This window comes from Notolepis coatsorum (assembly GCF_963971535.1).
Source record: "Notolepis coatsorum genome assembly, chromosome: 1".
Taxonomy (NCBI): Eukaryota; Metazoa; Chordata; class Actinopteri; order Aulopiformes; family Paralepididae; genus Notolepis; species Notolepis coatsorum.
The window spans coordinates 114,877,052-114,888,560 of NC_140165.1; the positions used below are offsets into that span (position 1 = coordinate 114,877,052).

General features: G+C 42.9%; 1 protein-coding gene across 1 annotated transcript in view; it reads left to right on the plus strand.

Annotated features, from left to right (window-relative positions):
- The first annotated feature begins 438 nt into the window (after window positions 1–438).
- The window catches only part of naa40 (N-alpha-acetyltransferase 40, NatD catalytic subunit), a 57,638-nt gene continuing 46,567 nt past the window's right edge, over window positions 439–11,509 (plus strand). Inside the window, exons 1-2 of the mRNA XM_084315874.1 lie at window positions 439–838; window positions 6,278–6,414. Of these exons, the coding sequence (XP_084172000.1) occupies window positions 833–838; window positions 6,278–6,414 (143 nt within the window). The 5' untranslated portion in view covers window positions 439–832. The remainder of the gene's footprint in view (window positions 839–6,277; window positions 6,415–11,509) is intronic.

Sequence of the window (11,509 nt, forward strand, 5' to 3'; positions counted from 1 at the left end):
TGTGGATCAGTTTGTCAATCGAATACAATCGATGAATGAATGAATGAAAACTTTATTTAACAGATTGCAGAATGGGTACAATACAGTACGGCTCAATACACACAATTGTTAAGGGGATGCAGACCAGAGAAAGACGTTCGTCTGGTTTACATCAGGGTCCCCCATTTTCAATTCATAGTGATATAGTATAATGATACAAATAAAAGTCACACAAACACATCCAATGCATCCTATCTATGCGCCCGCAGTCCACTCTTTATCAAATTAAATAGCTAGAGTCTAGACCAGTGGATCACAAACAGCACCTTCTTGGACACTCGAACAGATCAGAGATCAGCATGTTTCTCGACCCCCTCAGTCAAGCCCCGGCCCTGTCGTCATTTCCCCAACGAGGAAACGCTCTTCGCGCTAAACTAGTTGGACGCGGAGGAGAAAGAAGAGAGGGAGAAGGAAGAAAAGAAAGAGAGAGGGAGAAAGAAGGGCACCAGACCTGTAATTTCACCCTCCTCCCCCGATCTTGGCGCCAATCCGACCAAAAAGGGAAATAAAATCGCATTTTTTTTTTATCGGCGGCGTGATCATCACATCGCGCCTATACTAGTAGTTTCGATCGATCCAATCGATCAGTGCTATAGCCAGCTAGCCTCGTTAGCACGGCTATCATTGTCATCATAATCGTAACCCCCCACACACACACACACTCTCTCTCTCGTCACGAAACAACAAATAATTTAACGAGCCGATCGAGAGACACGACGACGACCATAGATAGACTCGCTTGGCCAGGTGTGCGCTCTTCTTCAAGGTGATCGATACAACACACGCCGCGACAATGGGGGTGAGTTTTGCGGTGCTTTTGTGTTTCTGATCGTCCGCGGCGAGGTGTTCTAGGAGAAGAACGGGGGAATGTTTCGGGGGGGACAAAGACCGTGCGTGTGTGTGTGACCAGGAGCCCGTGGATGCACGATGGAGAGAGGGAAGGAGAGAGGGAAGGAGGGAGAGAGAGAGAGAGAGAGAGAGAGAGAGAGACCATGGTGGAGGCTGGATGTGGAGGGGTTGGCACTGTAGTGGCACTGTGGCTGTGTTAGCATGTTAGCCGCTCGGCTATATCGCACATTTCCCTACTAGCCGTAATCACACCGTGATTATGTTCCAAATGCATGTTCCAACACACACCGTGATTATGTTACAAATGCATGTTATGATTATGTTCCACGTGCATGTTCCAGATCTGAGCAGTGTGCTTCAGTTCCATCCCTGTGTGGGTCTGTGGGCAGGAGGATGGACTGTGTTTGTGTTGTGACATTGTTAGCTTGCTAGGTAGCTAGCCATGTAATGTTAGTTGTTGTTGGGAATAATTTTTTTTCACGTGATGATGCTGATGGGATGACTTCATCAGCTAACACGTTGGTGCTTTGTATGACAAGAAGAAGAAGAAGGTGTTTGTTTATGTAATACTTTGACCCAAATAAAGTACTGGATAGACTTGCTAGTGGTTTCTTGCTAACTGTACTAGCTGCTAGCTAGTTAGACTGGTGCCTCTGTCACCATGGAACTTTGCAGTTAGCTAACGATGGTTTTATTCAAAAGTTACAAGTACTATTAACGTTACAGATAGTAACGGCTACACATGATCTACATGGAGTAGTAACAGCTACACATGATGTACATGGAGTAGTAACAGCTACACATGATGTACATGGAGTAGTAACAGCTACACATGATGTACATGGAGTAATAACAGCTACACATGATGTACATGGAGTAGTAACAGCTACACATGATGTACATGGAGTAGTAACAGCTACACATGATGTACATGGAGTAGTAACAGCTACACATGATGTACATGGAGTAGTAACAGCTACACATGATGTACATGGAGTAGTAACAGCTACACATGATGTACATGGAGTAGTAACAGCTACACATGATGTACATGGAGCAGTAACAGCTACACATGATGTACATGGAGTAGTAACAGCTACACATGATGTACATGGAGTAGTAACAGCTACACATGATGTACATGGAGTAGTAACAGCTACACATGATGTACATGGAGTAGTAACAGCTACACATGATGGACATGGAGTAGTAACAGCTACACATGATGTACAACATGGAGTAGTAACAGCTACACATGATGTACATGGAGTAGTAACAGCTACACATGATGTACATGGAGTAGTAACAGCTACACATGAGGTACATGGAGTAGTAACAGCTACACATGATGTACATGGAGTAGTAACAGCTACACATGATGTACATGGAGTAGTAACAGAGCTACACATGATGGACATGGAGTAATAACAGCTACACATGATGTACATGGAGTAGTAACAGCTACACATGATGTACAACATGGAGTAGTAACAGCTACACATGATGTACATGGAGTAGTAACAGCTACACATGATGTACATGGAGTAGTAACAGCTACACATGAGGTACATGGAGTAGTAACAGCTACACATGATGTACATGGAGTAGTAACAGAGCTACACATGATGGACATGGAGTAGTAACAGCTACACATGATGTACAACATGGAGTAGTAACAGCTACACATGATGTACATGGAGTAGTAACAGCTACACATGAGGTACATGGAGTAGTAACAGCTACACATGATGTACATGGAGTAGTAACAGCTACACATGATGTACATGGAGTAGTAACAGAGCTACACATGATGTACATGGAGTAGTAACAGCTACACATGATGTACATGGAGTAGTAACAGCTACACATGATGTACATGGAGTAGTAACAGAGCTACACATGATGTACATGGAGTAGTAACAGCTACACATGATGTACATGGAGTAGTAACAGCTACACATGATGTACATGGAGTAGTAACAGCTACACATGAGGTACATGGAGTAGTAACAGAGCTACACATGATGTACATGGACTGGAGTAGTAACAGCTACACATGATGTACATGGAGTAGTAACAGCTACACATGATGTACAACATGGAGTAGTAACAGCTACACATGATGTACATGGAGTAGTAACAGCTACACATGAGGTACATGGAGTAGTAACAGAGCTACACATGATGTACATGGAGTAGTAACAGAGCTACACATGATGTACATGGAGTAGTAACAGCTACACATTATGTACATGGAGCAGTAACAGCTACACGTGATGGACATGGAGTAGTAACAGCTACATATGAGGTACAAGGAGTAGTAACGGCTACACGTGATGGACATGGAGTAGTAACAGCTACACATGAGGTACAAGGAGTAGTAACGGCTACATATGATGTACATGGAGTAGTAACGGCTACACAGAGTAGTAACAGAGCTACACATGATGTACATGGAGTAGTAACGGCTACATATGATGTACATGGAGTAGTAACGGCTACACAGAGTAGTAACAGAGCTACACATGATGTACATGGAGTAGTAACGGCTACACATGATGTACATGGAAAAGCAGCACAGAAAACAAACCCATTGCTGTACATACTATAACGTTTGAGGATGTGGGTTTAAGCTAAACACACAAGTCAAAAGATTTCCCCCACTGTGGTCTGCAATATTCCCCACAAAGCTACCTTGCAAAATGTTGTCTATTATGCTCGTTTGTTTTGAGTAGACGAGTGAGTTTATCCCTCACTTTCACCCAGATAAACCCACCCACGTGCTGCCTGAGTCCCAGCTCCTTCTCCACACAGCCTCCTGGTGCATGGAGGTACAGAATGAGCTCAAGTTTGGCTGAAAATCATAGGAGGCGCATTCTTTCTCCTAATTGTTGCATTTCCCCCCCAGTGTGGTCTCTGCGTTGAGCTAAATAGAAGCACTTAGCTAATTCCCCCTTGTTATTCCATCGCTGCACTCTCTCTCTCCACATACTTTACACTTTTCTGTGCACTCACTGTAATCACGTTGTTGCAGTTGATTTTATTGGCCTGTTAATGCCAGTGTAAAGGCATGGGGTTGATCTGGGAAAGGTCCCACGCTGCACACTACCTAAATATGTGTATATATGGAGTGGGAAGGTGGATCACATGAATCATGTGTTCTGGTGAATTTGGGTCATTTGCTGGGATTAACCTGCAAACTATTGAGGGGTAGAATTACTCTTAAGGGGGCACAATGCTGATTTATTTTGCACATAATCTCACACACATACAAAAACCTGAAACAGTTTTGCACACATTCATTTAGTTTGATAGTTATTGAGAGTAAATTAGTTTGAATATGGAAACCAGTAATGTCATCAGGGACATTGAATCCGTGTGTTGTGTTAGTTACAGCTCAATGAAATGATAAAGGTAGTAGTTCCCCATGAGACAAGGTATAGCACTATGTTTTCATCTACATAATTTCAAGGATGCAATGTCCCAGATGACATCACTAGTAGTAGTGGCCATATCCAAATTAATTTACTCTCAATAATGGTCAAACTAAATGAATGTGTGCAAAACTGTTTATGGTTTTTGGATGTGTGTGAGATTACATGCTAAATAAATCAGCATTGTTTTTGGTGATGTGCCCCTGTAATATAAATTAGGTGGTATTATTGGAAGCACACGTCACACTCACTACATTACAACATATGTCTGTAATCAAGCTGCAGGTGCTGGTAATCAAGCGTGAGGCCATCGGTATGGTCATGCACCATAATGATTGCTTGCAATCAATGCTATGCCACAAGTTTATCTCAAATTTGTAGTATTCTTATGGTGTGGCTCGCCAACTGATATGGCACAACGCCACAGCTCATTGGCCACGGTTGTCATTTGAATGATATTCACCTGTTGTTTGCCTACCAAGATGTCTGATGTGGAATACTGTATTCTACTCAGACATAGAAACAACCATTATCAAATAAATTGTTCAACCGTAACGGAATAGAAGGTAAAGTGATACTTCACTAGGATTTAGCTGAAAAACGGAAGCTTAAGATGGTGATTGTCTGTCAATATTTACCACACATTGACCTATTCCTGATGGCCGTCCAAAATATCAGACATGCACAAGTAGATTTCTCACACTTCACCTTTTTGCATAGCTCTGTCCTTTTCCATGGCCCGGCTGTGTGTCCCTTGCCTGTGTAGCCTGGCCTGGTGGGAAACCCTTCAAAGCCAGTGATCAGGACCTTCATAATTTATCATACAGGTAGAACAGGACTTGTGGTAATGCACCATACTGGTAGAACAGGACTTGTGGTAATGCACCATACTGGTAGAACAGGACTTGTGGTAATGCACCATACTGGTAGAACAGGACTTGTGGTAATGCACCATACTGGTAGAACAGGACTTGTGGTAATGCACCATACTGGTAGAACAGGACTTGTGGTAATGCACCATACTGGTAGAACAGGACTTGTGGTAATGCACCATACTGGTGGTAATACAATCTGATTTCCCCCATAGTTTTCGTGTTTTGAAATATATGGAAGCAAATTCGTCATCTGCTCATCGAAATGTGTTCACAGTGATCTAAGACAATAAAGGTTGCGGTGAAGTGAATGAGGCAAATAACTACCTACTGCCAAGGGCACGAGGAGGGGGGCCCGTTGTTTCCCCATGCATACTTTTATTTGAGGTGGTCCACCTTAATAACAGGCAGGCCCACCACACCAAACAGATTTCCCAGATTGATCAAATAACACACTTAACAGTGCGTCTTGTGTTGCCTATATGCACAGCGCTGCCCTCTCTCCTGGCCCACCCACACCACCACTAATGAAACCTGAGAGGCTGCCAGAAACCCTGGAAGCAACAGTTGAATTGGTAGCCAGTGTAACCTGTTGTATTCAAGCCAGATGCTTGCTTGATCCCCACTTGTTGGCGAAGCAGCGAAGTCGAAAATGTAAAATCATTCTCACTTTTTTTTTGGAATTTTTGTATTTTGTTTTCGGTTTAGGCATGAGATTTGCCAACCCCCCCCCCCCCCCCCCCCCCCCCAGCTATGCTATACTAGCCAGTGAAGGTTGGTTAAGGTTTCTAAACAACTTTCTTAGGTGAAAACTATGACGACTCTATTCTATGCTTCCCAATAGGAGAATGACTGTGACACATCTTTTGGTCTATCCTAATGTCTCTCTCTCCTTTCTCCCCTCTTCCTCTCTCTCTCTCTCTCATGTGCCTCCCTCCATCCCTCTCTCGCTCCCTTTGTCTCTCCTCTTTCCCCCTCTCTCCATCCTTCTCTTGCCACCGGTCATCCACATCTCTCGTTCCCGCCTCCACCCACACCCCCTCTCTTTGCCCTTTACCTTCATCCCCCTCTTCTGTATCCCAGAGGAAGTCGAACAGAGCCAAGGAGAAGAAGGCGAGACGCACGGAGGAGAGGGCGGCCATGGACGCTGTCTGTGCCAAGGTGGACGCAGCCAATAAGGTGAGAGGACCGGAATGGGATCGACCTGTAAGGCACGAGCAGTAGGCCTCGCCAGGACTTTGAAGCTCAGGTCAAGAGATGATTTTAAAAAGTGCAGCGGCGATGATATTAAATGTGGGAAAACGGAGCACATACAAGTTTATCTGTAAATGTATACATTCACCAACCATGTAGTAAATGTGTACATTGATTATTGTTTTTTTTTTGTGTGCCTTTTTCATGCTTTTCTCCCAATTTAATTCTCTCCCGGTCGCTTCCCTACTATCGGTCTGGGTAGGGTGTAGAACTACCACACGCCTCCTCCGATACATGGCGAGTCACTAGCCATTTCTTTTCCCCTAACAGATGGGAGTTTCACTGGGATAGCGTCACATGTGCAAAGATTCACACTAGCTCCCCCAGATCCCTTCCCTGCTGAACAGTCCCGACGGACCAGGGCCCTCATTTATCAAGTTTTCTTGGAAAGTATTCTATTTTCGTTCTTAAGCACAGAATTTAGAATGTGTGCACGCACAAAAAAAACGGGATTTATCACACGTGCGTACACAGGTCCTACGCACACCTGTCTTCATAAATATCACCTTGCTCCTAAGCTTGAGCTCGTGCATGGTTTTAAGTATTTGCATACCAGAACCGCCCCGATTATCCATATATGGTCATGAAACACCCCCATGGGATGTGAAATAATGGACTGACCTGAGGGAATTGCGTGTTATGGAGAAATACGAGACAGGCTGACAGACATGTACACGTACGGTGATGTCGGATATGATATCTCTTAAAGACCATATTAACTAATAAAGCCCATGCTGGAATATGACTGCCTTTTTCCGTTTTGTTCGATTAATACCCAGGGATTAAAGTTCTCCTCAATTGTATTCCAAATCGCGACGGATTTTCCGTAAATTTTCTACCTGCTGCATATGATTTCTAGAGGCATACAATCTATTTTGATGTCAGTATTGGGTAGCCTATATAAACAATAATACGAGAGCATATACAAGAACAATGAATCTCGCTGCCATGTATGATGTAGCCTAAGTATACGCCATGTGTAGCCTGCCTATGTGATAAATACAAACATGAACTTGAATCCCATCATCATATTTACATAGTCTGTCCACTATGTTTATTACTTTGTTATTCCCCCCCCCTATCTATGTAAAGCGACCTTGCATGGGTCTCTTGAAAGACGCTATATAAAATGAAGCTCTATTATTATTATTGTTATTATTATTATTATTAAAATACTGTCTTTTACTGTTGGTCTCAGTGAAGTTTCAACGGAGCGAGGTCATCTATTCTAACCAACAGATTGAAGTAGAAAGCATTTCGTTGTGGCCAATCTTATTTGGAAACATGACACAAAATAATAGTATGTCGCTTTTTATTTGAAACAATATTTAATCGCGTTTGGTGGAGGTGGCTGTTCTGTAACCCCTTTCGTGACTGTGATGCACAGAGTGAATCCACAGTCACTTGCTCCTCAATAGGAAACCAACCTAGATTTACCCTGAAGGACTGGTTCTAACCGAACCGTTCGTTATACAAGAATCACAGAGAAATGTCAAAGGTGCTCACATTTGCACGAGGGTTTCGGACAGAGATACGGGATGGTTTGAAAGCTCGGCGTTGCTAATAAACATTTTAAATATTTTTTATAAACTGGTCAACACAGCATTATTTCCGGCGTTGGCTGCCTGGTGTGATCACAGCGCATGCGCATCATGCACACAACGCCGGAAATAATGCAGTGTTGACCAGTTTATAAAAAATATTTAAAATGTTTATTAGCAACGCCGAGCTTTCAAACCATCCCGTATCTCTGTCCGAAACCCTCCTGCAACTGTGAGTACCTTTGAAACGTCTCTGTGATTCTTGTATAACGAACGGTTCGGTCAGAACCAGTCATTCAGGGTAAATCTAGGTTGGTTTCCTATTGAGGAGCAAGTGACTGTGGATTCACTCGGTGCATCACAGTCACGAAAGGGTCTAGGTGGTTGATGGTGGTTGAGAAGTGAGAGAGAGAGAGAACCCTTGTAAGTTCTCTCTATTTATACACTGTGGAGCGCAGTTCTGGAAGGTTCTAGCCTGTTCTAACCGGTTCTACTATATGACATCATACTGAAGCTTAACTTGAATTACACTATGACACGGCGGCAGTTACACTAGGTATTCTGCGTCTGCCCCCCCTGCCAAACAAGCAAGCCAACCTCTTGTTCGCGCATGAGCCCATTATAATTACACTACTGTCGCTATTTCACAATGAACTATAATGAATTACGGTTCATACAGAACACGCGCCAGTGTCGGGACTCAGAGTAATGCACAAAAGCTTATTTCCGCGTTGAAACTAATGCATGAACTGAGGAGCGCATATGCCTTAGTAACGATATTCTACCACTGGGCGTCAGCTAAGCATGCTCAGAGCTGTGCGTAGACATAAGCACAAAGTCAAGTTCAAGTTCAAATTGATAAATCCCACACCTTGCTTAGAAATGGTCGTACGCACGGGTTAAGAACATATGTGTGCGTACGCCACGTTGATAAATGAGGGCCCAGGACTTGTACCTCCACCTGCTTCCCACCCGTGAACACTACCAATGGTACCGCTGACACCGGGACTTGAACCCCGGGTCTCTGCGGTGGTAGGCGAATGCTTAGACCTCTACACCACCCAGCCGCCTGCTTAACATTGAGTTTTTAATGCACACATGAACTGGCGGCGTGGTAAATGCTTCTCACGCTCGGCGCTTTGGCACGAAGCTCCAGCGCAGTTAATCTAATTCTAAGAAACAATTGGAAGATAATCAACATTACATCAGTCAACATTAAGGGAAATGCGCTTACCATCTTCTCCAGAGTCGGACAAGAAGATAAATACCAGTTTGCTCTCTGCATGTTCAGTGGAAAGCTATCCCGCTGCAAGCTAGCCTAGCTTAGCACAAATGAATGGAAGTGAATACGGATCAGCTATTACATCTGTTGGTCAAAAACACCTCTCCCAGAGTTTTAAACTAGGCTAGCTGATCCGTATCTGCTTCCATTCATTTGTGCTGAGCTAGGCTAACTTGCAGCTGGATAGCGTTCTACTGAACCCACAGAGAGGAAATTAGTATCTATCTTCTTGTCTGACTCTCGAGAACACGGTAAACATTTATTTGCCATAGTGTTGACGTGTTCCTTCAACTGCACATGAGCAAGTGGGGGGTCAACATTCCAAACCTGTGGGAGTGTTATCTCTGTTAATTTAGGGGAGCTCAGGATGTCTTTGAATTCTTAGGACTCGCCAATAGAACGCGCTTTTAGAAATGTGCCACACAGATATGTTATGTGTGCGTTTAATGTGCAGCAGTGGATAAAGAACACAAGGGTCTGGGGGGGGGGAGCTCCCGTAGCTCACCGCATATCTCTGCGCTATTTTCTGCGTCGGGGAAAACTGTGCTCGTCACGGATCTGGGGGACACGAGTTCGATTCCCGGACCCGCCGTCATTTCTCAGAATGTCTTCCCCTGCTCTACATCCCATTTTCAACCTGTTTCTGTCGGTCATGCTTGACCAGAAAAGCGATAAACGCTAAAAAATAAAGTAAAAAAAAAGAAAAGAAAAAAAAACACAAGGGTAGCAAAACAGTTACTCAGTAATAGTGCTAATCAGATGTATTTACAGTGATGCAGGTATAAAGACACTATGGTAGTAAGTCATACTGGCCAACGGTATAACTAATGCAAAGGTATTTGTTTGTTTGTTTACTCAGTTTATTTGATCAGGGACAGTGCATATCAATCAACAGTTATACATTTATAAATGAATACAAATTAAAAACTGTAAATATGCCAACATTAGCAGGGTTGCTAGTTTTCAGTTGTAGTCCCTGGGCTAGATGTTTAAGCCAGGGTATGTATGGTAAGGGATATGTATAGATATAGTATATACAGGTATTTAAAAAGGATTATATGCAGGTATATACAGACAGATGTGGATATATATAATAATAATATATATATATATATATATATACATATATATATATATACACAGTAAATATAAATATACGGTATATACAGTATTATTGTACATGGTATCATACAGATTTATATGGGTTATATGCAGGTGTATAAATAGGTATGTAGAAAGGATTATATTCAGACATATATGGAAATATTATATATAATCAATATTAAGAAGGATAACAATGTTTATCTCTATACCTGCATGGGTATGTGAAATCACATGTTAATGAATCACATTGATGTTCATCACATTGGCCTGCATGGTGATGGGAAGTGTGATAACAGTATAAAACTAAAACCGTCATCGTCACTTAACATTGTCAAATAATTCAGAAATAATTTTGAGATAAATCTTGACTTGATATATACTTATTGCCATTAATTTAAACAATAAAATGATGCATCACGATTCACAATATCATAGAAATCGCACAATACGATAACACATATTGAGTACAAATGATAAATATTGGTATATTGCCCTGTTGTACATCATGCCTTCTCAGCCAAGTTTCCCCATCACTTTCTGCGGAGATGCAAGGATTTCTCCTGAAACAACATTTCTGGGATTCTCAATCACTTGTCCGTTGGTCTGTTGTCTCGGGTGAAATAAACTCCTGTTGTCCTTTTTGGAACTGAAGTAAGAATGAAACAGACTGACGAAAGGTTTCCAAAATGAACACGGTGATTGATTACATGCGATAGATAGATACCGGAGTCATGCAAGAGAAGACTGCATCTCCCTGAATCATCACCCCTCTTACCTCCCTCTCTCCACTATTGGTTGGTGATTCCCATCGTCCTAGTTACCATGATTGTGTACACGTTGCGACTTTAACTAAACGGACAACGTTGAGCCAAGCTCTGTCCTTAAGTCGAGCCACCCTGACATGTGGTAAAAGAAGGCGTTATTTGGGCAGCCGGCTCCTGGGTCTGCCGTAGAGAAGTGGTTCTGGTCAAAGGAACATGTGCTCACCGTCTCCTCCAGAGTCCAGACAAGAAGATGGAGACCAATTTCCCCTCTGTGTGCATTCAGTAGAAAGCAATGGAAGCGGATACGGACCACTAGCCGAGCTGAACACGCCTCTCCCGGAGTGGTGCGCTTTATTTGGGGCGGACGGTT